Source organism: Maniola hyperantus, chromosome 3 (genome assembly GCF_902806685.2).
Source record: "Maniola hyperantus chromosome 3, iAphHyp1.2, whole genome shotgun sequence".
NCBI classification, from domain to species: Eukaryota; Metazoa; Arthropoda; class Insecta; order Lepidoptera; family Nymphalidae; genus Maniola; species Maniola hyperantus.
Genome location: NC_048538.1, coordinates 5,726,768 through 5,745,640, shown reverse-complemented (window position 1 = coordinate 5,745,640; position 18,873 = coordinate 5,726,768). Strand labels below are relative to the sequence as shown.

The following is an 18,873-nucleotide window of genomic DNA, read 5'->3' as shown; positions in this document are numbered from 1 at the left end:
TGTTCGACTGTCGCAGACCATAAACATAGAAAAATAGCAACTGTCACAAAAACGAATGATAGATTGATGAATGAGTGATTATTTAACTTTTCATATCTTCTATCTCCTTCATTCCCATTGGTTAATTGATTTGCTTTTGCACTCAGGTTCCTTCATCATTTATATTATTTTGACATTTGATTTGTGCAGGCAGCAGTTTTCGTGATAAAATGAAAATCTTGTGTTGTGTTTGTGTTTGTGTTTGTGTGATGATATATAAAAAATAAAATATCTTACTGGTTTTAAAATAGAAACATATTATGATACCGTTATATCATCGTTGAATAGTTGCGAATTACGAAATAATCCGAAAAGCTTTAGGTAACAACTTGCGCGCAGCTCTCATGATAGGAATTTCTACTTCCTGTATGAAATGTAGTTTCTGAGAAGATTTCTAGCTACTATATTCCTAAGCTGAGGATAATACGCATTACTTACAATGGATTCGAGCCAGGATTGGTTGTATGAGATACTTCAAAACGTGCAACTTGAACAATTTTATCTCCCTATTAGAGATCAACTTCAGGTAAATAAAACAATGCTTTTTGCTTTTAAACCAACAACAACTTCAATATAAAATTGTTTCGTTACCTAGACAGCTCATAGCTACTAGAAAACAGAGGGCATTAAAGTCTGCTTATCATTAAATTAAATAATAAATGAGTGAAAATAAAAACGAATTGGAAACACCCCCCACAACAACCAGAAATAACATTCAGTAAGAATAATTACAAATTATCTACATTTGATGTGATTTAACCTTGGCCTGGATAAAATTGAGATCAAATTGTTTCTCAGGTTTAGTGAATAGGTATCTATTTTTGATTAAAGGTGCAGCAGTATTTAAGTTTGACTATTAAGTATATGCCCTTGAACAGACATGCTATTATGTTTATCTATTTAAAATTTCTCCAAGTGCTAAGTAATGATGCAGTCAATAGCGAAAGCAGACTAATCTGTAAGAGGTATGGCAGTTTTATTAGACCCATACCCCTAATTATTGGTTTTTATGCAGCGTCATACTGGAATATTAAATCAAGCGGCACAACTTTGTTGCTGTTAATTCCTAATCTATACTTAAATTATTATTTTAAAGTTCCAACTGAGTCTATTATCTAAAACAAAATTACTAAAACAAAATTACTTAATGTAATTATTGAAGATTACCCCAACTTCTATTGAGCCCAAAATTGGAGTTTTTGCAACTGCATTTATAGGTCATGCTGATGAAACATTTCAAGCTGTATATTTTTAAATAATTTAATTATTATTTTATTAAATTCGCTTTAGCGATAGATTAAGATCTTTGTATATTTTTTTATATGTTTACTTTGTGTTGTATGCAATAAAGTATAAAATAAATAAATAAATAATTTACTTACTATCCAAAATCCCGGGGCTAGACGAGTAGGATCGAATTTACTAGTCACCAGTACATTCCAAATATACCAATCACTCAACAGGCGATGGTAGGGCGCCCCTCTGTAAAAACATACAAATATATGTATCTATAAGTTACAAATATAATAATTGTGTAAGCTATTGTTTTTAGATAACAAGATTAGCACATTTCGACTATGTTCATACGGAAGACCTTGAGAAAATTGGCATTAGTAAACCAGGCATTCGCAGATTACAAGACGCAGTGAGGAAAAAGAAGCTACAGCTGTGGAATAGAAAGTTTTGGAACAAATTGTTTGGTACTTCAAGCTCAGTTGCACGAGATAAGACTGAAGTGGTGAAGCCACAGGCGCTGACAGACTCAAGAACAACTTGTATTATATTAGAAAAAGATGTTGTGTAAGTATCAAAATGCATCTAAATGCTAAATCATTATTTTGAGATAAATGTTACTTGGGTTACTATGGTTCTTGCATTGCCAACATTTGCATTTTGTATAAAACTAGCTTATGTTTGCGACTTCGTCCGCGTGGACTACATAAACTTCAACCCACTATTTCATCCCCTTAGGGGTTAAATTTTCAAAAATCCTTTCTTAGTGGATGTCTACGTCATAATAGCTATGTGCATGCCAAATTTCAGCCCAATCCATCCAGTAGTTTGAGCTGTGCGTTGATAGATCAGTCAGTCAGTCAGTCACCTTTTCCTTTTATATATATAAGAAGACTAATTAATCATTATTTTTTCATAGGTTGCACAATGAGTTAGGCAATGGATCATTTGGCGTAGTGAAAAGGGGTGACTGGAGAGTGTCAGATCAAATGTTAGTGCCGGTAGCTGTTAAGGTGTTAAAGGATGACGCATTCTCACAGCCAGGGGTCTACGAAGACTTCCAGAGAGAAGTAGAGGCTATGCATAGTTTGAAACATCCCAATTTAATCAAGTTACATGGAGTTGTATTCTATCCATTGATGATGGTGTGTGAACTGGCACCTATGGGTGCATTACTGGATTATATTAGAGCACAAAATGGCAAAGTTTCCTTGAATTATATAACAAAATGGTCCGGACAAGTGGCAGCGGGGATGGCTCATTTAGAGAAAAATAGATTTTTACACAGAGACTTGGCTTGCCGTAATATATTATTAACTAATTTGGAACTGGTAAGATTATTTTTTTTAAGCTGTGATAGCCTAGTGATTAGGGCGTCCGCCTTCTAATCGGAGGTTGGGGGTTCGATCCCGAGCACGCACTTCTAACTTTTCGTAGTTATGTGCGTTTTTAATAATTGAATATCACTTGCTTTAACGGTGAAGGAAAACATCGTGAGGAAACCTGCATGCCTGAGAGTTCTCCATAATGTTCTCAAAGGTGTGTGAAGTCTACCAATCCGCACATGGCCAGCGTAGTAGACTATTGCCAAACCCTTCTCACTCTGAGAGGAGACCCGTGCTCTGCAGTGAGCCGGTGATGGGTTGATCATGATGATGAAGAATTTTTTTACAATAATTTGAATAGTACTTACCTTGGTTACTGAGAAACAAGTTAATAAAATAAATGTGAGGTCTGGGAATTTGCATTAGAAAAAAACACAGTGAGCAATCTAATCAACTTGTCTCACAATAATAATAAATGAACTGACAAAAAATATTCAAATTATAAAAAAGTTTTGATCCTGGACATAACCTTTATTTTTTCGGAGTTATGAGTAGGTGTGTGCGTTTTAAGCAATTAAATATCGCTTGCTATATAGAAAACTTCGTGAGGAAACCTGTAGGGCGATTGTCTAAAACCTGCATCTATCAATCATTATTACAATCTCAATTGTTCTGATTGGCTGAATTTGTTGCATTGTTTCTTGTTGCAACAATGCATTGTAGCCAATAGTGAGCGAGCGTTAACCAATCAGAGATGATTGCGATCGTGACATTGTAGCTGTCATTCTTCCGCAATCGCGCAGCAGCATTCTTGAGTTGTCTATAATATTCTCGATGGTGTATGAAGTCTGCGAACCCGCACTTGGCTGGAGAGGTAGACTATGGTCAAACCCTTCCTATTCTGAGAGGAGACCCGTAGTAAACCGGCGAGCGATGGGATGATGAATATATAGAGAACCTGCATGCAAAACGTTAAGTTTCTATACCCAGCAGTTTGGGTAGTACATTTTTTTTAAAATTTATTTATAACAAGCGTACACCAATTAATACATTGTTTTTCTCTCGCCAAACTGGTGAGCCAGTTTGTTGGCGATCTGGCGCTTCTTAAAAATAATTAGTATCTACGTATTAAATGATATTCTAACTAAACTTATATTGTTACTTAAATACCTAGTTAAACTCATAACACTAAACTGACTTAAACATATATATGTTTATGTCAGTCAGTATGTCAGGTTCTTATGCACAAAAACAAATATATTGAAAATAACTATTGTTTATTAGGTTAAAATCGGTGATTTCGGGCTGATGCGTGCTTTGCCTGACGCCGATGACTGCTACGTGATGAGCGAACGTCGCAAAGTGCCGTTTCCCTGGTGCGCGCCCGAGTCGCTGAGATCAAGGCAGTTCTCACACGCTTCCGATGTTTGGATGTTTGCTGTGGCCCTATGGGAGATGTATTCCTTTGGCGAGGACCCTTGGATGGGTATGTCAGTTATGATCAACTAGTAAAAATAAGTGATTAACCTTTTATGGTTCCGTACCAGAAGGATGCCAACAGTACCCTATTACTAAGCCTCCTGTCCGTCAGTCTGTCAGCGGGCTGTATCTCGTGAACCGTAACAGATAGAGAGTTGAAATGTTTACAGAATTGAATTTCTATTGCCGCTATGACAATAAGTAAAATTTTCAAAATCGCTGCCATGAAAATTAAAAAAATTATAAGTTTTATTTCTTGTACGATGGTCCGGGACCCCTCGTTTGCATATCCAACTCCCGCTTGACCGATTTTTAAATAAACTGTAACACCATTTTTTCCATGCATAGGTACATTATACATACATGTATACCTACTTACATATAAGTGATTGTGGTCAGTTACATGCCCTTTATGCCAGCATTAAGCCATAAGTATCTATTGTGTAGTTGCAACAGATAACATAAGCTCTGTCATCATGAAATGTTATAGTTACTTTTTAACCTTGACTTCACCTTAACTACGTCAGTATGGGAGTGTTACAATGGTGTTAAATATATTAGTATGAGTGGCACATCGCACATACAATATGTTACGTTGTTCATGTTAAGCAAACACATAATTTTATGTTATCGCACGGGTGTGCCTTGCATTTCTCATGACAATATTCTGCTACAAATAATGTATTTGCTTTTCAATGAAAATAATAATTTTTCTGTTACTGTCTATGTTACCTTAAACTATTATCAATTTTCAGAAAGCCCTGATAATGAGGCATGTTTCTGGCATTTACAATGATTATTATTATTATACTAGCTGTTGCCCGCGACTTCGTTCACATTGATAAGTGTAGGTTTTTTAAAAATCCCATGAGCACTCTTAGATTCTATGGGATAAGTATTTAGTAGTCTATGTCCCTACAACTGTCCGGAATGCAAGCTATCTCTGTACTAAATTTCGTCAAAACCGGTAAAACGAGTTAACAGACAGATGGACAGACTCGCTTTCGCATTTTATCAAATAATATCTAAGTATCGATTGAATAATTGACCACACTCTTATCAGTTTATGTGTGCCCCTTCATTTCTAGGTTTAAAAGCTCTTTCAAAGACTCTGTTTCCTAATTAGTCTTTTACCATTACTTGGTGTATGAATCATTGGCTACACTGATAAAAAAAGAACTTATGCACAGTTTCCCTTCTTCTTCTTATACTTGGTTATGCAGGTTCTTGAATACCCTGTATCACTTGTTTGCCTCCACTTCACATTTCCCTGTCAAATCATGTGGCCGCCAGATACAGCAGCACTTTTTTGACTGGAATTGAAGTAACAACCTCAGAGTATACGATATGTTTCTGCGTAGATGCTGCGTTTGTGCACTAGAGCAGGGCAGTAGCAGACAATGGCACAGTCTGCAGATGTCTGAGCCCTGAAGCTTAAGTATGTGTGCCTGTTTAGACCACAGTGACCCGTTAAAGCTCGTCCTAGAATGCACAGATTACTCCTATTAAGCGCCAGCACCTCAGAGGCTACCTTGTTGTCGAAGGATTTGACCAGCGCTTTCGAGTGGTTTAACCCTGGCAAGTTTCTCCAGCGGTTGAGTGTATCAAAATAGCAGTAGGTCAGAAAGGTAAGTTGAACCAAGCTCTTAGGTATGCCGCAGACAGGCTCTGGGCCAATCTGTCGTGCCTTTGCGCCTAATTTAGCCAGTATCCCTTATTTTACCCCTTTAATTCTAGGTTTGAACGGCTCAGAGATCCTGCGTCTCATAATGCGTGAGGGGCAACGCCTGTCCGCGCCCAACGCTTGTCCGCCCGATGTGTATATGCTGATGATGCAGTGTTGGGATCTGAACCCAAAGGAACGGCCTTCTTTTGAGGGCATACAGCGGTTTATGGAGACTAACAAATTTGATATGGCCGTTGCTAATCTTAGGTAAGTTGAACCTATGCGAATCATAATATTATGTACAAGAAATATCTCCTAATAACCGTATACATTTTTAGTTTAGACTAGCTTATGCTCGCGACTTCGTCCGCGTGGACTACACAAATTTCAAACCCCTATATCAATTTAGGGGCACAATTTTCAAAAATCCTCACTTAGCCTACGTCATAATAGCTATCTGCATGTTAAGTTTCAGCCCGATCCGTCCAGTAGTGTGCGTTGATAGATTAGTCAGTCAGTCACCTTTTCCTTTTATATATTTAGACTATAGGTAAATCCCATTCTTAATGAAGACGATTCATACAACAATACAATCTTCCAAATATTTGAATTTTATTTTATTGACACTAACAACTTCCATACAATATGACCTAAAAATATACAAGAATATACTAAAATAAGAAAAAATACTAAAATACACTAACTTTCGATCCTTTACTTCTTTAACCGTTGTTAAATTTAAAAATATCAAATTGACTTGTTTCAGCTATAGGAAACACGGACAGCTCTCGATAGAAGCGGGTGACACGATTGTATGCATCGACAAGAGGCCAGAGCTGCACTGGTGGAAGGGGCAGAACCAGCGGACGCTAGAAGTCGGCCTGTTCCCTAGGTAACTTCTTGATTTTGTCATTATAATATTTAAGGCGAGATGTATAGAGCGTCCTTCGACATTGTCGGATGTAGCACAGTTAGAATGAGAAATATTCATGTCGAAAAATAATTCTGTCTCATTTTGATACTGTCTTAAGTCTAGGCAGAACCAGCGGACGCTAGAAGTCGGCCTGTTCCCTAGGTAACTTCTTGATTTTATCGTTATAATATTTGAGGCGAGATATATAGAGCGTTCTTCGACATAGTCGGAAGAAAAGCCGAGTTAAGATGAGAAATATTTATGTGGAAATATAATTCTGTCACATTCTGATACTGTCTTAAGTCTAGGCAGGACCAGCGGACGCTAGAAGTCAGCCTGTTCCCTAGGTAACTTCTTGATTTTAACGTTATAATATTTGAGGTGAGATGTATAGAGCGTTAGACAGATGTAAAACGGAGTTAAAAAGAGATAGATTTTGTAGAAATGTCTTGTGTCTATGCTCGATGTTCCATACAATTGCATAGTAGGTACAGTACGCGGCCGAAAGTAATGTACATCGACCTTTAGAAGGAGATAGCAGATTAGCAGACAAAACATCATAAAGGTATGAGTGACAGAGACAACGCTCTACAACGCCGAAATGTCATTCTAAAGGCCGATGTTACTTTCTGCTGCGTACTCTACTTACATTGAGCGCGAAAAATCTAATATATGAAAATATTTTTATTGGGACACTTATTAAGTTATTACGCATGTTCTGACATGCATAGTAACCAGTTTTTTAAAGCAAAGTAATAAAATTATTTGTGTAAAAATTGTCTTTCTTCTGCAGTACGCTGGTGACAATAATGAAGAGTAAAAAGAGTTTAGAAGTGGCAAAGAAATCTCAAACAGTTTCGCCGGTCCGAAAAGGTATTTAATTTATGCTTCACCCTCATCACCGTAACTATCCCAAGAAAACCCTTAAGGGCGTTTGTGCACTCATCCGTATTCGGTTCATATTCGTGTTTTTATGTAAGCGAAAAACGGATCGCCTTTACATTAGTTTTAATTAGAGCCACTTACGAGTATGTTGTAGTAATCCCGACTAATATTATAAAGGCGAAAGTTTGTGTGTGTGTGTTTTTGTTACTCCTTCACGCAAACACTACTAGACGGATTTGGCTAAAATTTGGAATGGAGATAGATTATACCCTGGATTAACACATAGGCTACTTTTTATCCCGGAAAATAAAAGAGTTCCCGCGGGATTTTGAAAAACGTAAATCCACGCAGACGAAGTCGCGGGCATGAGCTAGTATTAAATTATGTAAGATCTTTGTAAGGTATGTATTGTGACGTGCTATTCATTGACTCATGCATCTATACTGGGTGCTTCATTCGTTTAACAAATATGGTAAAGGTTTACATACCAGTATCACTTTCATACAAACGAAACCGAAAGTTGCATTTATTACGACCTATTTATATATTTACTCGTACTTATTTTACTCAATACCCATTTTATAAATGCGAAAGTGTGTCTACTTGTTGGTTTATTGGTTTGTCTTTCAATCACGCTGCAACGGATCGGTGGTTTTTAGCATGATTATAGTCAAAGACCTGGAGAGTGACATAGGCTACTTTTTATCCCGCAATAGGGTTCTTATGTGATTTTTAAAAACCTCAATCCACACACTAATCGCGGGCATTAGCTAGTAATAAAATATAGTGATGCTAATCTTGATTAGTAGGTACTCAATTTTTAAACTAAAATCTCTTTTCTAATGTTGTAGATTTTGACCTGTCAATTTGATAGAGGTTGTGAAATTATGAATAAGCACAAGATCGCTAAATTCTTTAAAAAAACCGTTCAAGTGCGAGCCGGACTCTTAGACGAAGGGTTTCTTACCGTCGTACATGAAATAACACTTTATTTTTTTTTTGTAATGTAACCAAAAAGTTCACACTTTTTAGATTTTGGCCTTTACTTGTGCTATGAGACATTGATACCTGTCTTTCATGATTCTAGGTCAACGGGAAGTACCCTATAGGTTTTGATTCTCTTGACGAGTCTTGACAGACACGACAGACTGACAGACAGACAACGAAGTTCTATCCTATAAGGCTTCCTTTTTTCTTTATTAAGGTGCGAAACCCTGAACAATACCAATTTTTCCAAGTTAATTAACTCATTTTATTTTGTTGAAAGCGATCAATGCTATTTAATAATACGTCGCATTTCGCAATCTACACATAGCATTGAAAATTGCTAATCTATGACTAAACGGGTTTTATCGAGTGTGACCACCTCGATATACCTATTAGAGTGAAGCCACACCATGTTGCGTTGGCGGTGCGGTGCCGCTGCGTCATCATGGGCCAATGTTAGGTGGTTATTTTTACCGCACTACCGCAATACCTAGGAACCGAAATTTTAGAAGGCTTAGAAGATTGTACTGTATAATTTTTTACCTTTTCCTCCTCTAGGTCTGTTAAAATTGAAGACGACTGATTTTTTGTATTCGTTTTGATATGGAAAGTTAGTGCTAAATACTTATAATAATAATAGATATTTATAAGTGAAGATAAGAATAGTCCATGCGCAAAACTAGGTCAATGCAAAATAAATCAATATAAAGTGAAATAACACTCACAGAATTACATGAGTTATACATAGAATTTGCTGTACCATACCACACGATGCGTTACTACGTCGTGCGGCGCCGCACCGCACGCGCATCGGACTTGAGACCAGAGAGTCGAGGTGGGGAGGGGTGGTGCGTTGCAGCGCCATACCTTTTGCCGGAGCGACAACGCAGTGCTCGTGTGGCAGCCAATACTCAAATCACAGTGGTGCGGCGCTGCAACGCACCGGAAACGCATCGTGTGGCCTCACTCTTATACCATGAATAGGTACCTATAACCAGTGGGAAATTCACACCCATGCATACATTTGAATAGAGTACTATGAAGTACATTGTAGGTTTGATATTGTTATCTAGTATCTTTATTTATCTTATTAACTAGCTGATGCCCGCGACTTTTTACGCGTGCATTTAGGTTTTAAGAATCGCTTAAGAACTCTTTGATTTTCCGGGATAAAAAGTAGCCTATGTCACTCTCCAGGTCTTAAACACCCATGCAAAAAATCACGTCGATCCGATGTGACGTGATTGAAGGGCAAACCAACAAACACATTTTCACATTTATAACAGTGGTTGGCACTAGCTTTTGCCCGCAATTTCGTCCGCGAGGATCTAATTTTCTTCAAATCTTGTATCCTGTGATTTTTCAAGGTAAAAAGTTGCCTCTGTGTCCCCAGGATGCAAGATATTACTGTATCAAATATAATCATTTTTGAAAAATTTAATACGTAATATTACGTAATATTTAGTTATTTAAACTAAGTGCGTGTATGAGTTTGCTTGTGTGTGCGGTTTGCGCAAGCGTCATTCGTCCCTCATTTGTCTCTCTGGTTTCATTAATTTGTCCCTTTGCAAAAATTTCTCGGCACCCTCATAAGTCATAGTCATATTGCTCTGTTTCCAGTTTCTCAACCAACAAATGGCATTCAAGAAGACCCAGAAGTGACACTGAGAAAGCGTCGAACGATCGAGTCGACGCAGCCAACCAGCACGCGAGCCGGGAACACGGCCAGCAAACATTTCAACTACAGCAAGCTCATCAACGACAGAACGCTCAACTTGCCCGACCGAATGACCAGATCTGATAGGGATAAACACTCCAAAAGCTTGAATCAAGGTAAAGTTCATCCATCATTATCTAAATACTAGCTGATGCCCGCGACTTCGTCCGCGTGGATTTACGTTTTTTAAAATCCCGCGAGAACTCTTTTATTTTCCGGGATAAAAAGTAGCCTATGTGTTAATCCAGGGTATAATCTATCTCCATTCCAAATTTTAGCCAAATCTGTCCAGTAGTTTTTGCGTGAAGGAGTAACAAACATACACACAAACTTTCGCCTTTATAATATTAAGTGTGATTTAAGAGGAATGACTGACTGACTGATCTATCAACGCACAGCTCAAACTACTGGACGGATCGGGCTGAAATTTGGCATGCGGATAGCTATTATGACGTAGGCATCCGCTAAGAAAGGATTCTTGAAAAGTCAACCCCTAAGGGGAAGAAAAAGGGGCTTAAAATTTGTGTAGTCCACGCGGACGCAGTCGCGAGCATAAGCTAGTCAACCGATAAACGTCCAGTCGTTCACACTGGACATAGGTCTCTTGTAAGGACTTCCACACGCCACGGTCTTGCGCCGCATGTATCCAGCGGCTCCCTCCGACTCGTGTGATGTCGTCTGTCCACCTAGTGGTAGCTGCGCTTTCCGATCGAGGTCGCCATTCTAGCACCTTGGGACCCCAATGTCTATCGGTTTTTCGATCTATGTAGCCCATTGCTACTTCAGCTTCGCAACCAGCTGAGCTATGTCGATTACTCTGGTACTCCTACAGATCTCAATTCAAATTTGATCACGTAGAGAAACTCCAAGCATCTCTCTTCATCGCCCGCTTAGTGGCTCTGAGCTTTCTCATGAGGCCCATAGTTAGCGACCATGTCTCGATCCATATGTCATCACTGGCAACACACACTGTTCGAAGACATTGGTCTTCAAGCTTCCGAGTTGGATTCGGTGTTAACTTCTTTCTCTAAATGATGATGATAACCAAATTATATAAAATATATAATTATATAAAATAGCCTCAATAGCTCAACCGGTATAGGAGTGGACTGAAAACCGAAAGGTGGACGGTTTAAACCCCGCCCGTTGCACTATTGTCGTACCTACTCCTAGCACAAGCCTGACGCTTAATTGGGGAGGAAAGGGGAATATTAGTCATTTAACATGGCTAATATTCTTTAAAGAAAAAAAAATCTTGCTTCAAAACTGTAAATCATTAAAAGTGCTATTGTTAAAAGTTGTTTTCTCTACATTTCAGTGAAGGAAGACTTACTGATTGATATAGACTTGCCGCCGTGTACTATGAAAACCACGCCCACCAAGAAACCAGCCAATCAGAACATCTCGCTCCTCGACGAGCCAATAGACGTGCCAGAAATAGGTAAAAAGTGTTATAAGTCCCTCAAATTGCTAATGCGCGTGGCCGTCAGCACTAGACTGAAGTATCGAGCTGATGGTATATTTTTATTTCGGCTGACGCCAAAATGACGTCGTTTCGATGTTAATCAGACATGGTTCCAGCGCAAGAGCAATTTGCCGTTATAAATGACAGTTTGACTGAACAGTCAGACTGTTCACTTAAATAGTTACATGTGTACGTAAAACTGAAAACTTAACTGTTGAACTGACAACTAAATTAACAATTAATCAGATAATCAGACACCTGAATAGTCAAAACTGTCAGTTATAACTGCACGTGTGTAGCCGCCTTTACTACTACTAAGATTTTCTATTATAAAACAACTAGCCGATGCCCACGATTTTGCCCGCGTGGATTTAGGTTTTTAAAATCCCGTGGGAACTCTTTAAATTTTCCGAGATAAAAAGTAGTCTATGTCCTTTATCCTGTATATTATCCTTCAATCACATCGCAACGGAGCAACGGATAGACGTGATTTTTGCATGGGTATAGTTAAAGACCTGGAGAAGTGGCATAGACTACTTTAATCCCGGAAATCTAAAAAGGTTCCCACGGGATTTTTAAAAACCTAAATCCACGCGATTGAAGTCGCGAGCACCAATCAGCCTAGTAGTAAGTAAAATTAAATTATTGTGCTTTAATTAAATGATATTAAATAGTTTTTTAAATTTGTTATTCACAGGCATGGAACCGGATTGGGGCCAACAAAGCTTAGAAAGCTTGCCAACCTACAGCAGCGAACCACAAAATCGAATCCATACGAATCTCTATGGTGCTAAGTCTTTGGACGGGTTGAACCATACCAACACCCTCACATACTCAAGTCAACCTCTAGCATTTGACATTTCACACTCTTTAGCCGTAGAAAATGAATCTCCAAAACTATTCTTAGAATTAACCAATTCATACTTTGAAAGTCCGCCTGCTTTAGACACGAATAACGATTTACCAGTCACTAGTACAGAAACTAGTCTATACAATAATGTAACTCCAAGTATGAATAATTCTTTTAACCGATCTCCATATGGAACCATGAATAACACATACTCAATTAGTGCTCTCTCATCGAACGAATCTAACGTAGTTAAGTCGTTACAACAGATATCCTTAGACGACAGAATTTCCGAATCCCTTAATCTCAGATCGAAAAATGAAAATATTTATGCAAATAGACCGCAAGATGTTGCACCATCAACTTCGATGTATAGTAGTACACAGAGTAACGAACATATTCCAATATACAGCAATTTTGATACAAATCAACAGCAATTTATATTGGAAACTAAGGATTATTATACAAAATTTTCAACACCGTCTGGCAGTCACACGAACTATGAAAAGAACATTTATGTGCCAAAATATGAAGAAGAAGGTGAGAAGTTGAAGAACTTCAGTGAATCTCTAGAAAATTCTAAGAATTATTCAGCTTTAAAGTATCAAAATGTTGATTACACTTATGGTTATGGCGCGTCGACGTCCCGTGCCGTTTACGATGAAGTGAACGACACAGCTAGTAATATTTACAGTGAGATTGGTGAAAATGACGTGTATTCTAGTGCTAACTATTCTCGGGGTGACGTGTATTCTCGTGCGAACTATTCTCAGAGTGACGTGTATTCTAGCGCGAATTATTCTACCACAAATCCGTGTTTATACGACGAAGTATACGAACCTGTGCCACGACCGCATCGACCGGCGCCCCCTTGCCCATACAAACCCAAGTAAAATAGTAAAGTTTTGCATATATAGTGCGTACATTTTGAGCACTCGTTCGCCATTTTTGCTTTGTGTCAACTGTCCTGTGAAAATTACGATTTTATAGTCCTTGACACAGGTAAATATGGTAAGTGAGCTCTAAAAGTTTATGTATGTATATGTATAATACATAATTTGTATGTTAGAATAAGGATTTGTTTGTTTATTAATTTAATTAATGTTTAAGAATTCTGTTCTTGATGTATCAAATGTGGTAGCTTATTGTAAAGAAATATTAAAACAAAATGACATATGGAAACCATAAACACAGTAAAGTCTGCACAAGTGCTAAGAAGCTTATAAGATCCTTGTTATTGATAGAACTAAGCTTCATTTGAAAGCTAGATTCACTACCAACTGTCTATATACTTGCCGAGCTTTGCCCTTGGGGCACTATCTCACTATCTCTCTCTCTCTCTCTATGTATCAGTGTTAGCGCAAAAAAAGCTTTCTAACAATTTCCATTTTGTATTTCCATGGAACTAGTGGGATCCACCCGTTTTTATCCTTTCTACTTAGTACATTTACTGTAACAGTCCAGTGTTGTAAACTATTTTTCTGTTGACTACTTTTTGTACAATAACAATATTGTAATCTATAGTCGTGTTCGTTTGCTTCTTTTTGCGCGCTTCGTGCATGTGCAGAATGTCTAAACTTGAAGCATATGTCACTTGTCAGAGTCTGACATCTGCTTCAAGTTTATGCAAAAAGACAAGCGAACGAACAGCTAATTTTACAAACGGAACAAAAATTAATAAATGTTGCCATATTGTATGCCTGTTATAAATTATAATCTGTGTTAGACATATTTGAGAATTCTGATAGCTTTAAACTATTATTACTCGCTTTTTATACATACTCATGTACAATGTAATTGTTCAACTTAACAAAATGAGAATGATATGTAGGATGTATGTAAAATAATGTCAATTTTTTTAGTGTAATACGGTAGTACGTAATTAATAAAAATTTATGTTTGTGTGTTACCTATGCGTTTGTGTATCGTGAATCCGATAGGGTTGAAACTTTGTACTTCTAATGGTGTTTGTTCTTGGTACTTGAGTGAAGGCAGTGAACTGTGTAGGTTTCGGACGTAGTACCATTAACGCACACTAGACGGCACACGAGTCGCATTACAATATGTGCAATGCATGTCAGCCATTAGCTATTGTACATATCAAAAACACTAGGTATATGAAAAATATTATTAAAAAAAATTATGATAGTGTTTTACCTTCAAGGAAATTTCTAAATAGTTTTTAAGTACATATCAAAAATTGCGGAACCTGCGTCTTCTGGGATCGCGCCCGACGCTCTGATTGCTAAGCCACGGTTCTCTTGCTGCCAGTGACGAAATTTGTGATATGTAATATGTATGTTCACTCAGTACTGAAGCGACTGTTAATGCCATCTAGTAGCGTCACTTTGCAGTTATCGAAACTACTTTTCATATGTTGATTCATACTCTTTTTATATGTTGAGGTAAATCTGTCATTTAGTAGAGATGGGCAAACGTCATAATTTGACATCTCTACTCTAACCCTCTAACAAATAAACCTGGAATAGCGGTGGAATAGTTATACTCTGTTTGTCTTTCTCTGTCATCAGTAATTTGACATTTGAAGAAACGTTTAACGTTAACGTAAAGCCGATGTCACGTTTTCTAAATTAGGGCACAGATATTAGTAAACTTTATGATAGCTGGTCTATTTATTTACTAATAAACTTGAGATTATTGTTCTAAATGACTAGCCATTATGTAAATTAAAAAGATAATGTATAATATGTTGATATTATCCACTAAGCGCAGTGCAAGCGACCAAGGTAACAAGAACTCTACTTTAAAACAGATTTACGGAACTAGCCACAATGGCTAATTCCGCTGTACACAATCTCTAAACTAAACTAAAATAACATGTCTAAATCTATTGCTATCCCTTTCATAATGTTGCTTGCGGAAAAGGATAGCAGGCAGCAATGTTCCGCTACATTGCTGCCGCGACATTGCTGCCTAGCTCGGAATGTAATGTCATATAAGCTCATAGAGATTGTATGGGGACCAGTAGTGCCGTGACAGGACTGTGACAGCTGGTGACAGCACTGTTGCGGAACCGCTGCTGCGTGCAGCGTGGCTCGGAATCATACCTTTAGTTTAATTCAGATATTGTGTACAAGAGAATAGGCCCCACTGTTTTAAAGTAGCTAACTGTTCCGCCGCGCTATTGTTTTGACAGTTAACGTATGTTTCCCGCGCTGTACGAAACGTGCTCACATATTGCTTTGTCGTCCTGAGTCTGTTTCCTAACGCTCTACACTGTAGGTGTGCAATTATCTTATTAATAATTATATTCGAAGAGATTGAGCTAAACTTTATTTTGACTAAAAGTATTAAGACTGTATTATTAATAACTTAAATTACAATTTCAAACTATACACTTACGTTTAAATAAATGTGCATTGAAAAGTCGACCATAATATTGCTTTGTCATTTTTAGCTGTTTATATATATAGCATAGTCGACGCATTTTAAACTGAGTCGTCGAGTTATCCGTCTGTTTCGCTCGCACTTACAGGTCGTAGGTAAGTGCGAGCGAAACAGACAGATATTTATTGATGCACAGACCACTACTTAGTGGTTTGTGGGTCGGTGTTACATTATACTATTAGAATAAATAAAAATATTATAATTTCATCACAATGACAACTAATAGGTATAAATTATATATTATATTTGTATTGGCAAATAGGACCAATAAATATTTTTATATAAATGTGTCTATAATAGGTATTTTATTACAATTTTGATGAAGCTCTTTCAAAAATGTTTATTGCAAGTTGGAAGATATGATTCAAAATATTTTAAATTAAGTGGTTATGTTTTATAAAAATAATTGGAAAATGTACCTATTTGTATTTCTGTAATATTCAGACCTGAAATAGCATGTACCTTATAATTCTCGAAACTCAAAATTTATATTCTGAGTTTCGAGTACGTCAGTATATTTTGAGTTTTGTACGTATTTTGACTTTAACTTTTAGAATGAATGATTGATATATTTTGTATACCTAGTATCATTTAAATATAAGTTTTATAGCCATTATGAAGCCAGTGGAAATTTTGTTGGATTTTTATTCAACTTTGTCTTATTATACTACTTACTACTACTACTATTATATTACTTACTATATTATAATATGTCTGTTATTTCGACATTTAACTTATGATGATTGATTCAAAGTGATTGTTACTATTGCTTATAGAATCTGCAATAATATAGGTAGCTACAATAATTCTATATCTGTCCAATATTATTGTATTCCATAACAAAGAAAATAATTGCTTTTAAAATTGGATAAATAAATTAATAGGATTCTATTTGGCCTTATTTTCAGTCTGTTATTATGTAAAATTATATTGTATATATCGCTGTTGATTGCAAAAAACAAATAAAATAAAAATATATAATATTAACTAGTGCGTTTTTTTAGAGAAAGCATAATAATTATGTTTCTAAATTGTATTCATTAAGAACACTACAAAAATCAGACTTCCAAATAATTCAAACAAAATCAAATCAAAAATTAAAGAATAAATAAATATAAGCATAAATTATTTTTGTATTCTTTAAAATTAGAGATTTTTTTGCCATCCTGCAATCACAAAAAAACTGCTGCTCAACGCACATCGGCAGTAAGAAGTGTAGCCGAGTCTTAATTTTAACAAATCAAACCTACCTTCATCTTTTAACTTTTTAAACTTTTTGCAGTAAATGCGTCCGGTGACGTGACTAGCCCAGGCGCAACGTGCGTCCTTTTAGTAGTGACATGAAGAACGCACGTTGCGCCCGCATAGTCGCGTATAAAGCTGATCTTGGGCAAAGATAATATATTAACAAGTGTAATATATTATCTCTGTCTTGGGTAAGGACGGCTTATTTAGGGTGTATACTCAGAAACGTGTTTCCATCTATCCTCCTCGGACGGCGATTTTGTGTAATATGTACCTAGTATTAATGTTTAGTCCGGGGTGGATACACAAACACGTTTCCGAGTATGCAGACTAAGGTGGCTGTTTTAGGGTGGATAAACGGAATTCGGCTCTACTCCAACGGTATGCGCTAGCCATAAAATCGATAAGTATTGATTTTTTGGATAGCTGATAAAATATTTTAATAAAGAAAATGTTAATACTCTAGCTAACTTTGTATTTGAATAGTTACAAACTATATTTTACAATAATTGTACATGTATTGTACAGCATAGGTGTAAGTTATAGTCTATTGAACAGCTATTATCACAATAAAGACTTCGACCTGATTATTCTTGGGTTTTAATGAATGCCGAAATAAAACATCAACATACAGAAAAATATGTACTTTGATACTTACATAGTCTTATATTATTACTTTTTTTTTTTTACTGAACCACCGACAGAATCATACTTAAAAATTACAATTGTTATTATATAATTCAAATTATAGGCGGCTACTGCATGCAAATTTAGACAGATAAGTCGTACGTAAGAACTTTGAACTAATAGCTTATGAAAGAACAAAGGTAAGAAAAAAACTATAAGAAGCCTATGTCCGTCCCCGATATCCAAGCTATCTCTGTACTAAATTTCGTCAAAATCGGTTTAACAGATGGACCATAAAAAGCCTAGAAGACGGATAGACACACGCTGTTGCATCCATTAATAATTTAGTATGGATGAACTTTCTAAATTGACTCGGATCACGTGGATCAGTAGGTACTACTAGATAATTAGTAATTATTAATTACTATTCTATGACGTGGCATCACTCCTGAGATGGACAGATCAAGTGGGGGCTGCTATGGATGTCCCCGTAATACATGAGTGCACGAGGACGGCAGTGCTTAGGGAAGAGTGGTGGTGTATGATCAAGATCAAGCGTGTCACAACTCGCATCACTTCGACTACAGCGACCGCTCTGTTAGGAGAGAAAACTTTGCAATTGTTGTCTGTGGAGTTTACATTAAGATGTTGGAAAATCGAAGTATCAGAAGACTCAACTTACATTTCACTCCACTGAAACGTATGTTGAGTGTGTTGTAGAAGATTTATGTAGTGTCGGTGGTGTGTAATTGCTTGCTTTTCCTGCTTCTTCAGTAGTGGGGGGGCGGGTGGTACAATGTACATATCGCATGCTGCACGTTGTACCACATAGATCTATACTGTTTTGGCGGATTATTAATATATAACGATGAATAACAGTACTTGGCAGAAAATATTGTTTGTAGAGCGTTGTCTCTGTTGTATGAGACCGACAAAACGTCACATAGGTATGAGTGACAGAGACTCTACGAAGCCGAAATCTCTTTCTAAAGGTCGATGTACAATATTTCCTGCCGGCTTCCTGTAAGCTTGTGATT

General features: G+C 36.9%; 1 protein-coding gene across 3 annotated transcripts in view; it reads left to right on the top strand.

Annotated features, from left to right (window-relative positions):
* The first annotated feature begins 181 nt into the window (after positions 1-181).
* Positions 182-18,873, top strand: part of Ack (activated Cdc42 kinase) — a 50,212-nt gene continuing 31,520 nt past the window's right edge. The window contains exons 1-11 of one of the 3 annotated variants that reach the window (XR_011238545.1): positions 182-565; positions 1,592-1,839; positions 2,192-2,603; positions 3,882-4,083; positions 5,814-6,009; positions 6,509-6,634; positions 7,449-7,528; positions 10,148-10,360; positions 11,563-11,685; positions 12,407-16,017; positions 16,065-17,793. Coding sequence is in view for 2 of the 3 variants with exons in the window: in XM_069509615.1 (XP_069365716.1) it covers positions 479-565; positions 1,592-1,839; positions 2,192-2,603; positions 3,882-4,083; positions 5,814-6,009; positions 6,509-6,634; positions 7,449-7,528; positions 10,148-10,360; positions 11,563-11,685; positions 12,407-13,449 (2,730 nt within the window). In the remaining variant the exon portion in view is untranslated. Of the gene's footprint in view, positions 566-1,591; positions 1,840-2,191; positions 2,604-3,881; positions 4,084-5,813; positions 6,010-6,508; positions 6,635-7,448; positions 7,529-10,147; positions 10,361-11,562; positions 11,686-12,406; positions 17,794-18,873 lie in introns of those variants that run through there. The other 2 variants (XM_069509616.1, XM_069509615.1) reach the window with 2 other exon arrangements.